General features: G+C 39.1%; 1 protein-coding gene across 26 annotated transcripts in view; it reads right to left on the bottom strand.

Moving 5' to 3' along the window:
* The window catches only part of MYCBP2 (MYC binding protein 2), a 418,792-nt gene that overhangs the window by 90,637 nt on the left and 304,395 nt on the right, over positions 1-23,760 (bottom strand). For 12 of the 26 annotated variants that reach the window (XM_043534235.1, XM_043534264.1, XM_043534248.1 and 9 more), the window contains 4 exons: positions 19,051-19,125; positions 16,398-16,622; positions 15,378-15,510; positions 10,223-10,348 (listed from right to left, as the gene is read on the bottom strand). In XM_043534235.1, coding sequence (XP_043390170.1) covers positions 10,223-10,348; positions 15,378-15,510; positions 16,398-16,622; positions 19,051-19,125 — 559 coding nt within the window. The remainder of the gene's footprint in view (positions 1-10,222; positions 10,349-15,377; positions 15,511-16,397; positions 16,623-19,050; positions 19,126-23,760) is intronic. The other 14 variants (XM_043534267.1, XM_037895540.2, XM_043534299.1 and 11 more) reach the window with 4 other exon arrangements.

The following is a 23,760-nucleotide window of genomic DNA, read 5'->3' on the forward strand; positions in this document are numbered from 1 at the left end:
GTCAACTAGTAATTTTTGTAAAAAATAAAACTACTCCCTCCATGTCTGCTTCGGGGAAAAAAATTACTATTTAAGAATGTGTACATTTTTAGAATTCCAAAGAAACTCTTTAGAGATAAGATCCATTATCTTTGTTTGGCACATATTTTCAACGAATGAGAAGGTTACTCACCTTGTGCAGTAACTGAGGTTCTTCATGAGATGGTTGTCCCTGTGGGTGCTCCACTGTAGGTGCTTTGGTGCCCTGTGTTTGTAATTGGAGATTTGCAGTAGCAGTGCCCAGTTGGTCGGCACACGTGCCATAGCAGTCTTGTGCTGCTCCGAGCAGTTATATAGCTGTGTGCAGCTAACCGTCCCCCAGTTCCTTCTCCACCTCAGAGAATCGGCATGAAACTCCGAAGTAGAGGGGAGGAGGGAAGGTAGTGGAGCACCCACAGGGGACAACCACCTCGAAGAACCTCTGTTACTGCACAAGGTGAGTAACCTCCTCTTCTTCTTCTTCTTCTTCGAGGAGTGTCCCTGTGGGTGCTTCACTTCAGGTGTCTATTGAGCAGGGGCTGTCAGTGGAGAGAAGGGGCGCTGAAGTTGGTCTGTTGATGATGAATAATCCAAACTGAGCATTTGCTGTTGACTGTTGTTCTAGAGCATAGTGTTTAGCGAAAGTATAGGCTGATGACCAGGTAGCAGCTTTGCAAATGTCAATGATAGGTACTGAGAAAGGCTACAGATGCTGCTAACGATCTGTTGGAATGTATGCAAACTCCTGATGGGGGTTGCAGATAGTAGTTTTCGTAGCACAAATGTATACATCCAGATATCCATTTGAATAGCCTCTGTTTTGAGATGTTTTGGCTCCTTGAGCGTTCTGTTATGGAAACGAATAATCTAGGTGATTTTCTGAATGCTTTTGTTCTTTCTATGTAGAATGCTAATGATCTGTGAACATCTAGCGTCTGGAGTGAGGCCTTCCCCCTGTCAGCACGTGGCTTCGGGAAAAATACAGTTACGTAAATAGGCTGATTTAAATGAAAAGGGGAGGCGACCTTGGGTATGAATTTAGGGTGCGGTCGTAGGATTACTTTATTCTTAAAGAATGTTGTATAAAGTGGATGTGCCATTAGGATACCTAATTCTCCCATTGTCTTGTGGACATGAGGGCAACGAGGAAAGCCACCTTCATTGAGAAGTGCAACAAGGAGTAAGTTGCAAGGGGTTCAAACTGTTTTCCCATGAGACTGCATTAAATAAGGTTGAAGTCCCACATGGGTGTAGGGTTTCTTAGTGTGGTATAAGTTTTCTTTATGCCTTTAAGGAAGCGTTTAATCATCAGGTGAGCAAATATGGTGACTGTCCATCTTGTCGTGGAATGAGGTGATGGCAGCTGAGTGTACTCTGATGGAGCATGTGGAGAGCCCCAATTTTTTAAGACCCAGTATGTAGTCAAGGATTCTTGGCAGTAGGGCTGACTGTGGACAGATCTGTTTGTCCTGGCACCAAGTGCAGAATCGTTTCCATTTATGGATATGTCTTTCTTGTACTTAGTCTCTGACTGTTCAGTAGTATATCTTTCACTTCTTCAGAACAGTCCTTCTCAACCCGTCAGCCATGGAGTAACCAGGCCTTGAGATGCAGTACTGCAAGGCTGGGGAGACAGACGTGTCCCGCATCTTGTGATAGGTGAGGTATTAAGGAAAGGTCTCGAGGCAGTTTCACTGTCATCTGATGCAGGTACGGGAACTACGTTTGTCTGGGCCATGTGGATGCAATGGGAATGACCCTGGATTTGTCCTGCCTGATCTTGTGAAAGACTCGGCTTAAGAATGGAGTTGGGGGAAATGATTCATGAGTGGTGCCTCCCATTTTAGGCAGAGATCATCGCCTAGGGAGTGGTGTCCCAATCCGGTCTGGGAGCAATATTGTGAACACTTGGCATTCTGGCGTTGCAAATAGATCTATGGTGGGGAACCCTCACAGTTTGAATATGGTTTTGAGAATTCTGGGATCCATTTCCCACCTGTGGGTTTGTGAAAAATCCCTGCTTAGTTGATCTGCAGTCGTATTCTGACATCTCGGCAGATAGGATGCTGATATCTCTATGTGGTTGGTGATGCACCAATTCCAGAGATGTACTGCCTCTGTACATAGGGGGTATGATCTTGCTCCCCCTTGGCAATTTATATAGAACATGCATGCTATATTGTCCTTAAGGATCTTGATGGCATTGTTCTTGATTAAAGGGAGAAAGCGCTCGCATGCATTTCAGACGGTCCTTAGCTCCAATAAATTTATGTGCAGGTTGGACTCCACTGGGGACCAGCAGCCTTGGATCGTATTGTCGTGAAGATGTGCCCCCCAACCAACTAGGGAAGCATCTGTTGTGATTATCATGGTTGGAGCTTTTTACTAGAAAGGGACTCCTGAGCAGACACTGTATAGTTGTGACCACCATGTAAGTGAGTCTTTTACCCTGCATGGCATTGTGAGGCACCTGTCGATAGAGTGTCTGTGCAGTATATACACTGCTCGAAGCCAGGCCTGTAAGCATCTCATGTGGAGTCTGGCATATTTTACAACAAATGTTGTTGCCAAAATGTGCCCCAAGAGTTGGAAGCATGTTCTGGCAGATGCCTGTGGGCTGTTCATCACCATTGAAATTAGGTTGACTAGAGTGAGGAAGCATTGTTGGGGTAACATTGCTATTGCTGAGAGACAATCAAGGTAGGCCCCTATTAATTCCAACTTTTGGACAGGAACCAGTGTGGATTTTTGAACATTTATTTGCAACCCTAGTCTGTGAACCGGGTTATCAGTCTGCGTGGCGTTTATTGCGCCTTGCTGCGTTGGTGCCCTTATCAGGCTGTCGTCTAAGTATGGAAATATCATCACTCCTTGTCTGCGGAGGTGAGCTGGAACGACAGCAAGAACCTTGGAAAAAAAAACTCTTGGGGCAGCGGACATGCCGAAGGTTAGTACTCTGTATTGGAAATGCTGTTTCCCTAGGGTGAATCTCAGGAATCCTCTGTGTCACGGGTGAATGGTAATATGACAATAAGTGTCCTGGAGGTTGAGGGCTGACAGTCAATCTCCTTTCTCTAATGCCAGAATTATTGTGGTTAGAGTCACCATTCTGAAACGTTGTGTTCTCACAAATTCATTGAGTTTTTGTAAAATCAGGATGGGTCTCCACCTGCCGTTTTTTTCTGAGTTAGAAAGTAACGGGAATAAAAACCTCTCCCCGTGTGTGGATAGTACGGGTTCCACGGCACATAATGGTATGAAGTGATTTATTTACTATTCTAACAGGTGCTCATGAGAAGGGTCCCTGAAGAGGGATGGGGAAGGAGGGATGGTTAGGTGGGCTAGAAATAAAGGGGATGGAGTAGCCCTTCTGGATAATCTCTAGAACCCATATGATCTGCTGTGATGGTGTTCCAGACTGGGTAGCATGGTGACAGTTTCCGAATGGGTGGGGGGGGGCTGTATCTCGTTCAGAAATCAGAGTGTGGAGGTCTCGTGCCCTCAACTACACATTCAAAATGATTGTCTGGAGGTGGATGGTTGAGATGTTGAAGATTCATCTTGGTTCTGCCAACTTCTGTTTTGTTTTTGTTTACACTGTTGATAGTACTGTCTTTGTGACTGGGAGTATAGTGTAGACTGGAATCTCTGGTTGTAAATCATGCTCTGTTTCTTTTTATTTGCAGATATTTCTATTTTATATGCCCAAGGTATTTAAGGTTGCCCTTGAGTCCTTTAAGGTGTGAGGAAAATCATCGTTTTTTGTCAGCGAATAATTCTTGCCCTTCAAAGGGTAAGTCCTCAACAGTTGCTTGGACCTCCCTTGGGAAACCAGAAAGACGGAGCCAGGATGTACAGCACATGACCACGGAGGTAGTGATAGACCATGGTGCCGTGTCTGCAGAGTCAAGAGAGGCCTGTAGGGCCATCCTAGCAATGAGAGACCCTTCAGAAATGTTTGCCTTGTATTGCTTTTTCTGTCCTCAGGTAAACATTCAATAAATTCTGACATTTTCACAAACAGATTGTGTGTGTATTTTGCCAGTAGGGCTGCATAATTGGCTATGCGGAACTGGAGTGTGGCGGAGTAGTAGGCTTTCTGTTCGAAAAGGTCTAGCCTTTTCCAGTCCATATGGACTGGTGTTGTTTTCCCCTTTGGTTGATTGCATCCACCACGAGAGAGTTTGGTGCGGGATGGGTGAATAAAAATTCAGCTCCTTTTGCTGGCATGTAATACTTTTTGTCAGACCTCTTAGATGAGGGAGTGGCTGTAGCAGGTGTCTGCCAGATTATTTTTGCAGGCTCAAAGATATCTTTAATTGGCAGGGCTCTCTTTTCTACTGGGGATGCCTAGAGTATGTCCGTGAGCTTGTGTTGGGTCTCTGGTAGTTTTGAGAGCAAAATGTCCAGGGATTCAGCTAACCTTTTGAAGAGGTCTTGAAAAGATTTGAAATCATCCCCTATAGAGTGTGTGTGTGTGGGGGGGGGGGAAGAGTGGTGGCATCATCATTTCATCCAGTGACGAAGATGAGATGTGAGTGGGCGGCAGAGTGTCACCTTCAGCTGTGTCCCCAGGCTCCTCGGTCTCTTCCTCTTGTGTCTGTGAGGGTGCTGGGACAGTTGGTGATGGGGCCCATGTTGCTCTGGACCTAGGCGGGTTAGGGGGCCTGAGGTTTGGGGCTCTATACATTGCCCACAGATCCCAGTATGGCCAGTTGGGTGGGAATGGTATAGGGGACAGTGCCCATGGTTGACCATACCAGCACCGCATGTCTGTAGATGTTTGTGATAAGGTCCATGTTTAGGTGAGGAGTGGCAAGGAGTGTATACTACTGCTTCATCCTCATCACTGGAGATAGGAGGGGCTGATCCACAGGGAGTGGTTACTAGACTTGGTCCCAGTCTAGATGGGGTACCGTTGGTATCGAGTAGAGGAGATTCCCGCTGCGAGGTTTGACTTTGCTGCATGCTACTCCATTAGAGCTTGCCCACATAGGATCTTTAGCTCCTAGGGAAGTCTTGGTACCGGGTGTTCCTGGTGTCTTGCGGTCTGACACTCTCGGTGCTGTCAGTACTGGGGCAGCTTTTTCATTTGTAGATTGCTTTCTTTTAGGCAATTCTCGGAGTGGGGGTGAGTGTGGCTGCTTTTTTGGTAGCCTTTCTAGGAGCGGGCTCCTTAGCAGCCGTTGCTGAAGCAGATCCCGTCAGACGCTGCTGCTGGCGACCGCTGGTCAGGAGCCGTCCTGGATTCGGGGTATAAGGCTGGTCTCAGGGATTTCTCCATCATAAGGATTTTCAATTGGAGATCCCTGGCCTTCTTTGTCCAGGCTGTCAGTTTTCTACAGTGTGGACAGTTTTGGGTATTGCGTGTCTCACCAAGGCAACACTGTGCGTAGCTGTCAAAAACTGGTATGGAGAGTTTGCAAGTCAGGCAGCGTTTAAAGCCAGGTGAGCTGGGCATTCCTGAAAGAGAAAGTCCTCTAGAGAAAGAACAGGGATAAACCCTGCTTTTATTTCTTTCCTCTTTCTTTTTAAGGTAATAGCTGAGTACCTGCCGAGGACGCAGGAGTAAAAGAAAGAAGGAACATATATATATATTTTAGAAGAAAAGATAAAGTAAAATATAAAATATAAAGGGCAAGGGGATAGGGTAGCTAATGACAACTAAGCTAACACTATTGGGAACAAATATGAACTATTAAGCTTATCTGAGGTAAGAGAGGGTACTGCTGTTGCTCCGACTCAAGCCAAAGGTGGTAGAGAAGGAACTGGGGGACGGTTGGCTGTGCACCACTATGTAACAGCTCGGAGTGACACAAGATGGCTACGGCATGTGCGCAGCCCAACCAGACACTGTTACTAAAAATCTCCGATTACAAGCACAGGGCTTCAAGACACCTAAAGTGGAGCACCCACAGGCATACTCCTTGAAGGAGGAGGATTTATTATGTTCTTAGCTGACAGTTGGGGATATTAGACTAGCTATTCTTTCTGGGTCATTATTGTTTTTCTGATAGCTGATATATCAAGTACTTTGCTATAACAAATCGTGCTAACAAGCCTCACTCTCTCCTATATGTAAACAACTTTGTGAAAGTCAGTCTTTTTTCTCAGCCCATTTTTATAAGTATGTTTTATCTCTTAAAAACGTCAAGAGTAAAACAATTTAGATGTTACATTCAGTATGACATATGAATTGGGTACATTTAAAAAATCCATTAGTGCATTCATCTTTTTGTCCTGGAATATCTAAACTGGCCAGGTCTGTACCATATAGTTTGCTGAAGGGTAAACAAAGCACATGTGTCTCTTTTGACAATCGGTGGATTGGAGGATGCAATGAGATTTATGACATTTTTGTCACCTATAAACTTATTTTTTCCAATTAATATATAACTCTAATCTGTCACTGATTGTTTCTTGTGGTTGAAGAACTTACGCTTTTCTAGTGTGTGATACAATGCTTGGGATGTAAGGCTCATCCATTCCATTTATCTTCAGAAGAGTACTTTTAAATTGTAGGAAAGAAAGGTTACTCATCTATAACTGGAGTTTTGAATAGCTTACCAATACAGAACTAAACTCTGGGTACATCTTCACACTAACTCTGAAGGCCTCTGGAAAGTGGACGATTGTGGGACCACACAGACTCATCAAGACATGATAGGGTTCAGGTTGAGATTATATAAAAACACATGACACACACACTTATTTTTTCCATCCCTTGGAATTCAATACAAACTCTATAGAACTGCGGATGTATGGTAGAACATGTGGTCTGTTCTGACAAGATAATCGAAGAACTCCAGTTAATGGAAGTAACCTTTCTGCTCCTTCAAGTATAGTAATTATAGATTCTCCACTCTTGGGAAATGCACAAGCGGTACAAGATAGATAAGGAGGTAAATGAAGATACCTATTTAAACAATAAGAAAAGGAGTACTTGTGGCACCTTAGAGACTAACAAATTTATTGGATCAAATTTATTCGTGAGCTGTAGCTCACTTGAAAGCTTATGCTCAAATAAATTTGTTAGTCTCTAAGGTGCCACAGGTACTCCTTTTCTTTTTGCGAACACAGACTAACATGGCTGCTACTCTGAAACCTATTTAAACAATGATTACAGAACTGCTCACCCAAACTATGCATTAGATTTTGAAGCTAAATAAAAAGACTAATGTGGCATAAAAGGTTTGGAAGCTAGTAACAGAATGAAGATCTAACTTTTCCACAGCTGGAATAATCCAGTGGCATGCCATAGAAACCACTATGGAGCTAGTCAAATGAACCACAACACCTTCACAGGTTTCAGAGTAACAGCCGTGTTAGTCTGTATTCGCAAAAAGAAAAGGAGTACTTGTGGCACCTTAGAGACTACCCAATTTATTTGAGCATAAGCTTTCGTGAGCTACAGCTCACTTCATCGGATGCATCCGATGAAGTGAGCTGTAGCTCACGAAAGCTTATGCTCAAATAAATTGGTTAGTCTCTAAGGTGCCACAAGTACTCCTTTTCTTTTTGCGAACACCTTCACAAATACTCTTGACCTTAGCAAGTTTCTCTTCAGGATTTTATTCATTCTGACAAACCATGAGAGGAAACTTCCTTTCTCTTAATCTTATCAAAGAAAATCACTGTTAATGTTTTATTCTTATTACACAATTCCTATGCTCACTAGTAATCTGTAATACTGCCCCACAAACTGAGCATCTCTTGCATTCGTGTGCTTCTGGTCTGAGTCACCATTTTGAAATGAGGATGGCTAGGCTGGGGAAAAAAAGAGTACTTCACAGAATGATCTCACAGGGGAAATTACTACACCATGGGCTAAATAATACAGAAAACCTCAGAAAAAGACTTAGTAGTAAAGGCAAAGAAAATAATTACTTCTTACAATGTAAACTGTAAAAAGAAGTAAAAACAAAAAAGAGGGAAAAAACTATTGCTCCCAGTGAAGGCAGAACTTCTAGTGGGAAGTGGCGTGGGCAAAGCTTAATTTTCTAACTATCAAAATGCATGAATTTTCTCTAATCTTCATCCAGAAAAAGGGATCCCATTAGGGATGGATTGAGTTATGATAAAGAATAGACAAACTTCATTCGCATATTAAAATTTCAGTAAAATTATGTAAATCCTGTATTTCAATGTTCCTTAAAATTATATGAACAGTGAAAAATAGTTAATTCAGAAAGTTTAGATAAAGCCCTCTTCTGTCCTCCCTTTTAAAAAAATAAAATATTCTAATTACTAAAAGCCTCTTCAAGACCAAAACCAAGTTACCCTACTCTTGAAGTGTGCCCATGACTCTAGTTAGTGTTAAATGGAAGTTTCACCCCCCACCCCAAAAGCAAGTGTCACCAAGACCAGTGGTTCTCAACCTTTTGGGGCTCAGGCCTTATTTGTATATATTTATGGCCTGTTGCAATCCAGTAAATAGTCTGGAGGCTTTGGAGCAGAGATGTAACTAGGCATTTTAGCGCCCGGGATGAGCAAGTGTATTTGTGCCCCCTACCAGAGGCGACAAGGGGGGTGAAGGGAGGGCGACTGCGGAGTCACCCCACAATTTTTTGGTTGTGTCTCCCCCAACCAAGACAGATTGGATGACCAGCTGAGGTGAGTCTACAGGTGGAGGTCGCGCTCCCTCCCTGAGCTCCACCCCATGGGTCTGGCCTGAGCCATGTGGCATCACCAGCCTGAGCCACCCCTGTGGCTTTGCGTCAAGGGCAGCTTCCCCACTTGCCCCACCCTGGTTATGGCCCTGCCCTGGGGTGGTTTTAGTTGGATCTTGCCCGGTACACTCCCCTCCCCCCTCCTGCTCCTGCTGCTCCTGTGCTGAGGGGCTAGCTGGGCTTGGCTCTCTGCTCTGTGCATTGCAACCTCTGGAGTTGCAGCACCACTCAGGTTTGGCCCAGCCCCCCTGACTGGACCAAATTTGTGAGAGTGGGGTTGTGACCTGGCTCATGGGAGTGCAGTGCCACTCACTCAAATTTGGCCTCTCCGGATTCCCATCAGGATAGCTGGGCCAAACCTGAGTGGCACTGTGACCCTAGAGGTTGCAATGCCTGGAGCAGAGAGGCGAGCCTAGCCAGCCCTGTGGGACAGGAGCCACAGGAACTGCCACGAGACCCTTTGAAATGTTCTGGTGACCCAATATTAGATTGAGAAACTCACGAATTGAGAAACCCTGACCTAGACCACAGAAATAGAAGATTAGAACAGCAAAGCTCCACGTTTTCAGTGACATTCCTCAAGAACACATGACTACGCAAAAGAACTTCCAGTTCACTTAGCCTTCTGCATATAAGTAATGAGTGAACAAAAGTTTGCTGCAGATACCAGGTGATTTGCCCTACGTTATTACTGTCCAAACTTGAAACTGCATTTCTTTTTGTTTTATATGTTGCTGTGATTTATTGTACGATATCATCTGGATTAAGCTATTTGGTTCCTATATTTATCAATCTAAACTCTAAAAACCTACATATACTTTTGCTAACAAAGCAATACTCCAATTTAACAACTACTAGCATTATACTCCATATTAATATTCTACTTTAATATGAGATTTCCAAGCCTATAATCTAGACAGAGCAGTTTCATGCTATTATAAAAATGCTTAGTATTATAACTATAATCAAAACATCAAACCTAATCTTCCACCCAGTCATCAAATGTAAAAGCACTTTTTAAAAATTAAGCTTATTTTAAGCAGATAGCCAGAATCCTCATGGTCTTCCTGAAAATTTTCCAACCTAATGATTTTGAAGCCTAATTTGAACAATACTGGATGTTATCACTCTTTCTGGTTCAATGAGTAAGAAATTGTAATTCTTGTATTACAGTTCTGTGGCTAACTTGACAGGAATTTACAGGACATTAACTTATCAATGAAGCTATTCAATAGTGCAATTAAAGGGACCAACATAAAACTCCAGTAAGTCTAAAAGTATTCCCTTTACATCTATGTAAAGCAGAAATTTACACAAGTTACAATATTACTAACTGCATAAAATACAGCAGAAATGCCATTGCAACTCTCAGCAACTCGTTTCACCATAATGATGGATGGTTTTGTGGGGGCACATCTGTTGGTGTTGCAAATGGCACTGATGTCTACTCAAGTCATGGAAAATGAGTAGCAAAAAATGCATAGGCTAAAGTTTGAAAAAAATGTTTTACAAAATAGTTGTAGCTATAAACTTACCTTTGTTATTTGCAAGGCCATAATCAAATCCTTGTCCATTGCTACAAGCAGATCCCTTATTGAAAGCTTGTATTGAAAAAGGGCTTGGAGGAGGAGTCTGAGCATTTTGCTCGAGCAGAACTTGCTCTGTAAAACAAGCCATCACTTCAGAGTTAGTATTTCTTTTATCACTGATTTGCAGAGGAAAGATGAGTCACAAGACAAAATAGTGAAAGCTTTTAATGTTATTTTTCTGTTAGGCCCCCCAAATATACACCATAAGTGTAAAATCACTCATGTCACAAGCTAGCTTATACACTACTGAAAATGGGCACCAGACTTAAGCTGAATATTCAGGAATGTAATGAAATACAGTTGTTCATTATGCTTTACTTAACATTCTTAACAGACTGATGGAGCTGTGAGGCAATTATTGTAAAGGAGAAAATACTCAGCTGGCTCATCATCATCTCCTTCAACAACCAGTACTCTTACCCCTGTTCTGGAGAGTCAGTAATGACAAACTATTATTTTAGTTAAAACATATTAAATTCAAATTTATTGGTTTGCAAATATGTCTAAACTTTTTGGGGCAGAGACTGTCCATGCTCAAACATCTGTAAGCTGACGCACTGTAGGAACTAGCATAAACAAATAATCATTGAAAGTACATGATTATTGTTGATACACTAATATGCATAATGGCATGTATCAGCCATTCTTTTGCACAAGCAGGTAAGACATCTACTGTCTGCAACAGTTGTATTTTGGAAAACCTGACTTATTGAGGAAGGGAGGAGGATCAAATTATTTCCCATTAGCTAGATAAAAAATTCCCCTCATTCATTTGCATGTCTCACCATCATTTAATGCATCTCATTCATTTTAAATTGTAGGTGTCACGAATTAAAAATATTTTAAATGTTATGTTAATATAGCAGTTTCTGATTACTAAATTATTAAAACAGATGGTAAATGAGTTTCCCGTTGCTTTAATTGGTATCCTCTGGCTGCTAACACATCTAACAGTGCTACATTTTAGTAAGATGTCTCAAAAAGTCAATTTTAATTAAAAATGTTAACTAGAATTGGTGCTTGTCATCACGTAAATTTCCAGAATACTGAACTGAGCAAAATGAATATAACAAAAACTAAAAGCTGTGTGGACATGTATGACAACCATACACCAAAGCAAGACATAACACTAAATAAAAATGTAGTAGCAAAATCAAAAGCAGCCACATAATTTTAGCTCAGTTAAAAAAGAAGAAAAATATCGGCCAAATGAAAAATATGCAGTTGTTAGGAGAAAATGTACTGCTCTTTTAAAAACATATAGAGATGAAATGTTAAAACATGAAAAAGTGTCTTTTGAAGACAAAAAGAACCTCAAAAGAAAAACGTTTTTCCTACCTGTCAATTGATCTTCTTTGAATTCTTCTGAATCAGTCTGGTACTGTAGGATTTACCTCCTCCCCTGTCCCTACTCCCCCCAAAACAAACACCAAGAAAACCCAACCCTGACAATTCCCTTGCGCAATTATTTTCAGTCATATTTGGATTAATAGATTTTAAGGTTCCAAGGGACCATCAAGATCATCTAATACAACATCCCGCATATTGCAGGCCATAGAACCTTACCCACCTACTCCTGTAATAGACCCCTAACCTTTGTTTGAGTTACTGAAGTCCTCAAATCATGGTTTAAAGACTTCAAGTTACAGAGAATCCACCATTTACACTAATTTAAACCTGCAAATGACCCATGCCCCATGCTGCAAAGGAAGGGGAAAAACCCCTGCCAATCTGACTCAGAGGAAAAATCCTTCCTGACCCAAAATATAGCAATCAGTTAGACCCTGAGCATATGGGCAAGAAAGCAACAGTCAGTTTCTGGTGGATAACATCTGAACAGGAAGCAAAACATCATCCCACACCCTTAAATTCATGTGTTCTAGACCCAACATCACAGACTATAGGTGAGTATCGGACCGATAGAGAAATAATTAAAGAAACTAAATTTACAGGTAGAAAAGTTTTCCTAAAGGCTTCACTCCTCTGCATAAATTTAGGACTGACAAAGAGCAAAAAAAATAAACAAGGGAATTATTGTTGATATAATCATTTAGTGCTGAGACTCAAGGAGTTCAATACATTTAGTTTAACAAAGAGAAGATTAAAGTGTGACTTGATCACAGTTTATAAGTACCTACATGGGGAACAAGCATTTGATAATCAGCTCTTCAATCTAACAGACAAAGGTAGAATAAGATCTAGCGGCTGAAAATTGAAGCTAGACAAATTCAGACTGGGAAAAAAATGGTGTATGTTTTTAACAATGAGGGTAATTAACCATAGGAAAAATTTACTTGGGCTGTGGTGGATTCTCCATCATTGGCAATTTTTAAATCAAGATTAGATGTTTTTCTAACAGGTATGCTCAAATTAAAACAAATTATTTTGGGAAGTTCAGTAGTCTGTATTATGCAGGAGGCCAGACTAAATCATCACAGCAGTCACTTCTGACGAGAAATGCTATGGAGAACACATGACACAAATCACCTCTACCCCCATATCTTTACTCCCAGCATCAACTTTTGAAAGACAAAAGCAGCATCACTGGACTAGAAGAGGGGTCCTGGCTGAGAAATCCAGCCAGACTGCTGTAAGCATAAGGTGAGAGAAACCTTTTTGCTTCAAATTCGCTTAGCTAGTTAAGTTAGGTATTAGACCTAAAATAGGCCTGTGAGACTGTTTTGCCTTCAGGATCAGCAAGTATCAGCCCCCTCCCACACCCTGAACTCCTCATTTCTGGCCCCACCCCAGAGCCCGCACACCCAGCAGGAGCCCTCACCCTCTTCTGCACCCCAGACCCTAATTTTGTGAGCATCATGGCCCGCCATACAATTTCCATATCCAGATGTGGCTAGCACATCATCTGTGGCTTTCCCGTAGACAATATCACCTTAATTGGTACCCTGGTGGCTGAATTTGATGGAATTGCCCAGTATGGAGGTGAAGGTGCTGGGTGCCAGTGCCGGGCGAGTCTCTTGAACCACTGGAGATGGTGGCACTAAGAAGTTTAACAACTCTCTTGCAGCCTCAAACATCTCAGGAGTAGAAATGACCAAGACGACACTCTGGTACCAGGGCATGCGACCAGCAAAGGTGCTTCGGGAACTGGTCACAACAGGCCCATGACATGCTCTGAAGCCAACCAACTCCTCTGTTTAGAGGTGTGCTCTGGGGTATGTTTCTTCTTTGAATGTCCTCCCAAGTCAATTTCAGCAGCATGTATTTTAATCTGCCCCCCCCGCTTTTTTTTGAATGGAGCTTTAAGCCCTTACAAATGCTGCATTTGTCACTCATTTGGACCTCCTTCAAGCACTTAAGACAACAGGGGTGAGGGTAACTATTAGGTGTTGCCTTACCACAAGAATGGCAGGGCTTGAAACCTGGAGTGTGCTGCATATCTGTGGTACTGGGGTGGGTACCCAGCCTAGCTGCCAAAAGCACACAAAAGAACAAACACATTTATTTTAAATTAACCAACCAAACACTAAACTACACATAACCAGCAGTATTTATATATTTTGACTAAAGACTTTCAGAGAGCTAGGACACCTACAACAATCGTCATGGGTGGTAGGAAGGAGCGGGGGTGGAGGAGAGAGAGAAGGGTATCAAGGCAGCTTGATCCTTTATGCCTGCATGTGATGGGCACTCATGCTGCCCTGACTAGTGCCACTAAGGGAAAAACTCAATTGTGCAGTGGAGCACACAAACACCTGCAGTGGAATGCACGTGTGCAATCAGTCAAAGAACAGTTGTTAAATATTTTCTATCTTTACTGTTCAATGTGTGCCTTTATTTGCTCACTACACGTTATACACCTCCCCACAGAATTAGGCAGTATACCTATACAGCAGTATAAGTTTGTTTTCTGCACATCGTAATGAAATAAGACAAAGTTACTTCAGAATGTCCACAGATGAGAAAGGACATCATCACAGGATAGCAGAATAAATGGAAAAAGGATTACACAGAAGTTAAAAGACCTATAAGATCAAGGCTACTTTCATGCAAATGTGAGATAAAATTCCCTAAAGGAGCTTGTCGCAGATATTACATTTCTATCACATTTAAATCTAAGTACAACGGTCAAAAGCAGTCCAGTTGACTCCTTAGATCCAAAGAAAGCCCCAGTACTACTACTTTGAGGATAGTGTCCTCGAAACGGAGGGAAAAAACTCTGATTTTAAGCAGATGTTAGCGGTAGTGTGCTTGGATCCTAAATTAGGTTAAATAAATGGCACATTAAAGATCTATTTTGGTTGAGGTACATACAAAAATACATCATCCTGAGAAAATATCCCACTCTACTCTCTAACTGATCATAGAGGTAATTAAGCTAATATTTTCACAGGAAGTGACACGGATAATGAAAAATATTGTTCTAGCCAAGAGGAAAAGCTCAGAGAGCTCTGTCAAAATCCACAGAACTTGCTCAAAATATGCTGGTTGTAATGATCTAAAACGTGATTGTATTTACTGCATTTTCTGGAAATCATTTTGCCATTCCTAATTTAACATTCACCACTCCTTTATTATAATAGGAAAAACAGGAAGCACTGAGCAAAAGAACATTAGGTTACCAACTACAGATTTCTTCTCATTTCATATATGGAGTTCAAAATTTGCTGGCAGTTTTTAGTAGGGTACTTTTGTCGCCCCAATCCAATGGTTGGGATTATATGTTAAACTCAAAATAAAAAAAATTAAGATGCAGTACAAATTCATTCAGTCCTTTTTTGTTTTCAGGTGGAGACAAAAGTAGACTGTAGAAAGTTGCCTTAGGAAGTACAGGATTAGTTGTCTGAAAACTGAATCCCCATAAACAGAAGAAAGGACAACACTCTACTTCAAAATTTATACAGAAGAATGACTCAAAACACTTACAAAAATGTCATGTTTGCAAAATCTAAATGTCTGATGACTACTGTAAAATTTAATTTTGAAAAAAGTTTGACTTCATATTTTCTCCAATTGGGTTATTCTATAAGTTATTGTTTTACATCTTTTCAAAAACTCAGTTCTTTCTTAAAACTTCCCCTCCCCCCACTTTATTTTGGCAAACACTTTAAGTAGTTAGTTTTAAAAAAAAAAGACAACTTGCCATCTTCGTGCCGCAGATACTGGTTTCCACCTCTGTCTCTAGCTAAGGACCATGCTTCGCCTTCATCACTCTCACAGAACTCTACCATGCTGTTCTTATCCATTTGCACCCATGTACCTTCAGAATTAGTCACCTGGTACACACACATAAAAAAGCAGTTTATTCACTTTTCAAATAATCCAGTGCTCAGATCCAGCAACATGCTTCAGTATTTGAAACAATATGCTCATTTCCATCATGATATTACAAAAAACATTGTTTCTGAAATTAAGGCCACAGCCTGAGGTATAACAAAAACCAATTCCATGTATGGCAAGTTTAAAATTATAAATACTTTCACAATATTAGGCCAGTTTATGTTTAGAAAAAAAAGTTCAATATTTGACCAACCACACAAACCCAAATAAGCTCTTAGAAGGTGTTATCCAACAACCTCCATGCTTTTTTGGCACCTGAAACACCAAAATAAGTTATAATGTCTAGTTATATATGAAATATTTGTAAATTTGCTAATTATGCTCCTGATGTTGTTTGAGAAAAATAGCATGACACACTACATCCTCAAGCCCATCTCAACAGGAAAATACCAAAGCATGATGACAAGTACAATAACAATTGAATAAATACAGTGAAATAGGTTAATTTTTGAACTGATCACAGCCCTGGAAATGATTCCTCCAACAAGGTAAATTCACTTTGATACATATGATCAGTAAGTGAAACAGATAATCTTATTTTGCAATGAATCAACCATACTGTAACAAATATATAAATAAGTGTAGGTAACTGTGGTATCAGAAAATTCAAGTTTAATGTAACTCCAATTAATTAACACTTTTCTACAAAGCAAAACACATAACTGAATTAGTATTTATAATATAAATCAAGTTCAAATGTTAACATTTAATCACCAGGGTTGGAAAAGCAAACCTTGAGTAGGGGAAGATGCTTTTGTTGCGTTTACTACTGATATAAACTGGTATCTATGAAGACATGAACTGAAGCTACAAGGATCCATACCTCGCCTACTGCCTTGACTTTGTTTCCCAGAACTAACATTCCAATTGGGATACCTCTAAGGTTAGGGCAGCTTCTGATGTTGTGACCTGAAGGGCCAGTCTTCACTACCTTGTACACTCCAGGTCCACCTCGAAGGAATGGCATATCTTGCTCTTGCATCACTGCTTCCTGTGTGCAGCGTGAATTTATGTCTTTGAAAAAGTCATCAGTATTAGACCTAGGCTCCTGAAAAATTTAAAGAAGCAAAAGAAAAACAGAATAGAACCTGTTAATAATGCCTTTGCACTTTTTAGATTAGAAACACCTCTTCCCTGAGTCTGGAACAGTTAACTTCTTAACCTAGAAAGAGAAAAAAAACTGGTCATAATGCCAGTTGAATTGTAAGTTTCCTTTCCAGCTGACCGTTTTAGCTTGCAGAAGTACACACAACTCAACTACTGCTGTATTTCAAATGAACAGGCACTTCAGTGGAAAATAAATTGTTTAAATTTGGGCCACTAAATATACAGATATTTTCATATGTGCAGTCTGACATAAAATTATTTTCACCACCATTTTCATGCAGTACTTTGTGTTTAGTACTGTCATTTATCAGCACAGAGAATCCAAACATGCGATTGAATATCTTGCAAATATAACAGGTAAAAGTAACCAGTGATTGATCTAGGCATGTGTAAAGGAGACGTATATGCTAGCTGGTTTCCAATTTAAATGTGCTCCTTTCTCTGAACTCAATTTCAGGAATATATTGTAAACACTGAATAAAGGTAAAATTATTATTACTAAGGCCAAGTGGAGCAGTAACCCCATGTTTCTTGTATGCACATAATAAAATACTAGTGTGTATTTATAATTATATTTTTATTGTGACAATTGGAGTAGCATAGCAGACTTATTTTACTTAGAACTAAGCAAGGATGAAGGACAAACCCAGGCCTGATCTGATGTTATACTTCTAAGGTATGACGACTCCATATGTTTAGAGTTCTTAGGCAACTCTCCAACCTGTACTGTAAATGAGGAATACTGGCATGGCGCTTCCACTGGCTGTAATTTAATAAAATGTCCAGTATACATGAAGATAATGGGGAGGAACACTCATACACACTTTATATCACAAAGAAACAAATATGTAGCAGTAGCAATAACTGATGTACCTTAAAAACAAGATGTGTGACCTGCATACAAAGTCTATTTGCAAGTGTGGTTAATTTCTTTATTAAAATCAAAATTTTTGCACGGTTCCGTTTTCAGCTCTATTTGGTGTTGATTCCTGTGTATTGTGCCCAGAATGTTATAACACCCCTCCCAAATGTTATAATAGCTTTCCCAAGAAAAATACTGCAACTGAGCCATTATACAGTATAAAGTTGTTCTGCAAAGAAGGGAATTTTCACGTCAAGTTGTGGGATTTTCTAAAGTCAATTGTTTCAAGGGGAAAAAAGTCTAATGTTCTACAGCAACTAGAAGCTAAGCATTTTTGTCAATTAAAGTTTCTATATATCTACAGAGCAGCAAAGCAGTTCAGTGTTGTTGTGGGGGAAAAAAAACAGTGAAAAAGTATATTTTTAAGTCGCTGAACAAATATGCGTAATTATTGAGAATAGTTTCCATTAAAAAATTTCTATGGAAGCTACTGCCTAAAAAGCAGCAATAGCCTTCCAGATCATTTACAAAAGCATCTGAGAGATATTTAAAACACTTAGTCATATATAATACAACTGGATATTTTTCTAGGAATTATGGAAATTTTGAAATAGATTAGTAAAGAAGTTAGTGTAGTGTTCATCAGCACAGGTATTTTTAGTAAAAGTCATGGACAGGTCGCGGGCAGTAAACAAAAATTCATGACCCATGATCTGTCCATGAATTTTACTATATACCCTTAACTAAAACTTGGGCCAGAGGTGCTCTGCGGGGGGTGGCCTGGTGCGCCAGGGGTGCTGGGCGGGGTGGCCCGGGACCTCCTCTGGTGCTGTGTGTGTGTGGGGTGCCAGGCGGTGGTGCACAGCCCAGGACCCCACTGATACGGGGTGGGAGGGGGATGCTGGGGTTGGCGGAGCAGACTCTGGGGAGCCCCTGAGCCAGCCACACTGACCGTTGCAGAAGTCACAGAGGTCACAAAATCTGTGTCTTCCGTGACCTCCGTGACAGACACAAAGCCTTATTCATCAGCTGCGTTTATTAATATTTTTGAGCTGACCCAGTTCATAAGGAGCCTATTATGTTCAATTTACTGATTTTTGCAATGGACTAGGGTGTATAGCACTGAAAACAGGGAAAGAAAAGTTTAGCAGTATACCTTGTCTATAAACATAAGCGATTGGAAGGTTCTCTTTTTAATGTTAAATGGCCAACAATTCTCGTGAATATTGTAATTAGGATGTACTATATTTAAAAGAAAATTGTTACTTTTGTGTTGCTGGAGGTTCAGTAACCATCATTAGCATTTTGAACTAATAATTTTTCAATCTAGAGTACAGTGAGATTAAAGGAGTAGATACACAATTCTACAGTATGGTATTTACATATCTAGCATTTCCTGCAAAAATACATCAGAATACAGCAGACTTCAAAAGGTTATCTAATATAAATGTATTTATTAATGTAAAACATCAGGATATAATGTTACTGTTCTTTACAGTTAACTCACCTGGGGGGGGAAAGCTTTAGAAGTCCATGAAAAAAAGTCCAAATCCCTGACTCCTTGGCTAGCATTAAAGACATTCTGAGCAACAAAGTTTAAAAAAAGACAAATATCAACAAGGAAATGGGAACAAGAGAACATTGGAAGAAGATGCTAGAGACATTGTAATTCAAATTGTCTGCATTCTAACATCAATATTAAAATAAATTGACTTTTAAAAATGAAGTCACTTGAGTCCATTGCTCACCATTGCAAATCATCTGTTAAACAAAAACAGATTCATATGTCAAAAGCTCTAAACGGATGTAGTGTGTCATGCCATTTACTGAAATAAGAGCCAGACATCTGTTAAAGCTTGAGACTTGTGCAAGACAAACCCCACACTCCTGTCACAGTGAAACAATATATGTTCCACTGCAAGCCAGATTTGTTTTATGACAAGAGAATCTGCTGCTTTCTAAAGATTATTTAAGCAAATTAATGTGGCATGGTTGAATGTGGACTTTCAGCCACTCAATTCATAACAGGAAAGATATATGAAGTATTAAGCTGTCTTCAGAAAAGTTGGAAAACAAATTATTGCCATGCAGTACAACCTCACTAGTATGCACACCTAAAATTTGCATACAAAAATAGCACCCTCTCCCCACTATACCAGAAGAAAAACTAAAATAGAGTGCGATAGGAGGGATCATCATTAAGGATTTGGTATATACAAGATATGTATAAGAATTTGTACAAAATATACATTTAGTAGTACATTATAAAATAAAATAAAAGAAATGCATTGTAAAATAAATGAATGAGTTTTAGCAAGCTGCAATTGCTGTCCATTCAGTGGGAATTAGTGAGGTTCTACTGTACACTTTAAATAAAACTTTCACAATGCAGTTAGGAAAATATTCATAAAACAACCTGTTCTCACATTAAAATACAAACTTTATTTCTTTCCACTTCAAAGAAACTCTCCCTGCTCCTGTCACACACAAGCAAAATTTCATCTCTATTTAACGCAGCGTGTTAATTAACTATCATCAAAATGAATCTATTCTGCAGCATCTCTTTGGAACAGCAACACTTATCTAGACTAACAAAACATGCTTATTATTAAAATCATGTTTCCTAGGCCTATTTTGACAAGGAAATTAAATAAAATCCTTGAACAGCAGTCATATTACAGTTTAACAATGGTATACAGGAGAGGTAATGAACTGTCTTAGATAAAAAATAAAGTCATACAGAAAGCTTCTGACAAGTTTTTCCATACATTGCTTTTCCAAGGTTGTACATGTTAAAAAAAAAAGAAAAGAAAAGAAAAAACTAAAATAAACCATCTCAAACACAGATCAAGTTTTACTAACACGAAAAATTTGCAATTTTAAAAACTTGAACAGAACAGTACTAATTCTGACAACTTTTTTAGAATAACATTATATCCATGTAATGCTTGAATAGGCATAATATTTATACACAAACAAGGTGGCTGATATCCGTCCTGTTAAGGTAGAAAGATGAAATATAGACATTTGGCATAAACCTAAGAGAACTATTAAAGCCTATATCTGTCTGATCAGTTTATTTAATTCAATTTATATTAACAGATGGAATGTCTAATTTTGCCATTTATTCTCAATGTCTATTCTTAACAGAGAAATGCAGACTTTCTGTACATAAAACAACATCAAAAATGATTTTTCTGGTGCTCTCTTTCAAAGTTGCATATTATTTTTGTGTTATAAAGCTGTATGTTAAAGCAATGAATATGAAATTATCAGCAGGAAAAAAAGCAATATAATGGCTGTGCAACAATGAATATACCGAACTAGTCTCTCTCTTTTGTTTTACTTTTAGAACCTTAAAACATCATGTTTTCTTGGCTTACAATTTGCCGAATGCCAGTTTAAAGGAATGTACATGCATGTGTATGCTGGTTTAAAAACTCCTTATAAAATTCTGCCAGATTGAAAACAATGTTTCCATGTTGAAGAAGAAAAAATTAGATTGACAGACCTGCAAACGTGTCACATATTAGCCCTTATGCTGCCATTTGTAGACTCTCAATTCCTATTTTTTCCTTTGCAAACCAATTTTGGAAAAAAAAAAAAATCTCACTCCTTACACACAATTTTTTCATTAAGATTTGAAAATATTTTAAATGCAAATTACTTAAAGAACAAGATATTTTAGCAGAGAATTTGGAGAGAGTTTAATAATTTTAATTCATTCGAATTTTCTGAAGCACAGTGTTACAATCATCTTTCTATCGTAGAGTGTTCTTTTACTCTGAAAACAACTCTAAAATGACATACTGGGAATCAATTTTTAATGTGCTTCAACGATTTCATACCAAATTCCCTCAGATTACAAGATACTCCACCCCTCCCCCCACTAAACTCAGCCAACTAAACCTGTGATCTGGAATTTATATCTGATTCTTTTCTTTTTATGCCCTGCCACTACAATAAAGGTTCAGGAGGCCAAATTCTTCCTGCAGGCACACCTGTACGAACCTGTTTGCTTACAATGGGCACAAGTGTAACAGAGCAATGTCTGGCTTGCAGAAGAGTTTTTCTCCTTAATGAATGAAATTTGAAATTAAGTAATTGAGAGATACACAAACACAGAATACCATTTTTACAGTATCACTCTTTAGAGCATAACCACACTTCAAAATTATATTAATCTAGTTTCTCACAAGAGAAACCTAAATTTCTCCCCATTACATATTGATCAATGGTTCATATACCTTTTTGTTATTAGTAATACTTTGTATTTATATAGCATCCTCTATAAGAGGGCCTCCAAATCCTTTCTGTACATAATGAACTAAACTTCACAACATCCATACGAATTAGGTATTAGAACCATTTTATAATGAGAAAACCGATGTACAGGGAGATTAAGTAATTTGTCGAAAACCACAATCCACTTGGGCCAGAGCGAGGAATAGAACCATGGCCGCATGAATTCCAGATTCTTTGCTTTAACTACTTCTGCCCCTAAACTGAATCTTTTAATTGAAATGAGCAACATAATAGTGTCACCAATTACAATACTGTTCTTCAACCAAATGTGTTGCTGTTTCTAGTCCAAACCCCATTTTCAATGTTTTGAAGATATATGAAAATTCTCTCCAACTGAAATTTGGCATAAATAAATTTTAGCCCAGAATGAGTTGTCTTTTAATCATCAAAACCCATTAATTACATTTTTATAATATAATACTCGTATAAATTTAAAAAACTTTACAGAACTTTTTTTTAATCTCTATAATTTTAAAATAGCATTTTAAAAAATGAAATTTCACAAGTCAGTATCCCACAGCATGCAGTAGTTCATTTAGATATTATTGTATGGCATGAGTAGCCCTGAACAAGAAATATTAAAATCAGTCAAATCATGGGAGTTAAAGTCTAATCCATGTCTTCTATTTGCTTGTTAACAGAGTTAAACCCTAGGGCGGGGATGAATTTTCACTCTAAGTAGGGAATGAGGACTTTGTCTTAGAGCACACAGGAAAGCAATTTTTTCACATATACAGTTACATCATCTATAAATTCAATGAAAAAATATATCCAATATTAGGACAAAGAATTTAAACATAAAAGTAAGAATTTCAAATGTAAAGGTTCACCCAGCATCAACATGGCTATACTGCAGCTACAATATGCAGTACAGAATTAACGCTCCACTAAATAGTTAGTATGTAACAATTCATTGTTAAATTTTGTGATGTTCACAAAGACGCTGAAAATGGCATATGAAAGGCCAACCAAGCAGGAAAAGGCTAAGAGAAAATTATCCCAGTGCTCTGCAAATTGCTTGGCTCTGCATTCAGTAGTAAATAAGAATGTACATAGTGATCTAGCATTTGGTCTTCTGATACTACAAAGTTTAAATGTCTCCCCAAAACTGCGAGCCTTTCCAAAGTCTGCCATGACTGCTATGATAATCCAGTCCATTCTGATCTAACAAAAAACACACACAAACTCAAAGGAATGGGATGCTAGAACCTTCTTAAAATAGTCCCTTGTCTCTGGAACAATCCCCCAAAGGAAATCAAGAGTCCTACACTATCAGGTGATGATGCATGATTCAATTTTTCACCAAAACACTCTCCAAATAACCAACTAGATGAAAATATCAGCTTCATGTTTAAAATTATTTAAAAAATTAAAAATCAGTAATTGCCCTATCACCAGTGCTCAAATGGCATCAAAATGAGTCCACAGTCCTCTATCATACAAAGTTTACCAAATATATTTCATCTCAACTTTCAATTGCATGAATGTTTCTATTTTCCATGAATTTTATGAGTAAGTAGCCTTAAATGTAATTTTGATGGTCCTTAATTTTTCATGTTTCACTGTTTTTGACATGTTCATTCAACTCTGAATACTTTATCGTCATAGCACAGTGACATTAATCTTTGGTGAATCATTCCTTTTGAGAGTGAACAGACTGTACATTCTACCCAGAAAGGAAACCAACTTTGCTGTAATAGAAAACGGTCTTGAACTATCTGACAAATACTGACAAGCCGGAACTTGCTGATATAAATGCCTACTTTTCCAGTGATGCAAAATACCTTTTAAACTGAAGACTGGTTTTTACAGAGAAATTAGAAGCACTATTAATTAATAATAAATAAGGCCCTATTTGAATCACTGACGATTGTCCAAAATTTGCAATAATAAGGTCCATTATTACTTTTCC

This window comes from Chelonia mydas, chromosome 1 (assembly GCF_015237465.2).
Source record: "Chelonia mydas isolate rCheMyd1 chromosome 1, rCheMyd1.pri.v2, whole genome shotgun sequence".
Classification (NCBI taxonomy): domain Eukaryota; kingdom Metazoa; phylum Chordata; order Testudines; family Cheloniidae; genus Chelonia; species Chelonia mydas.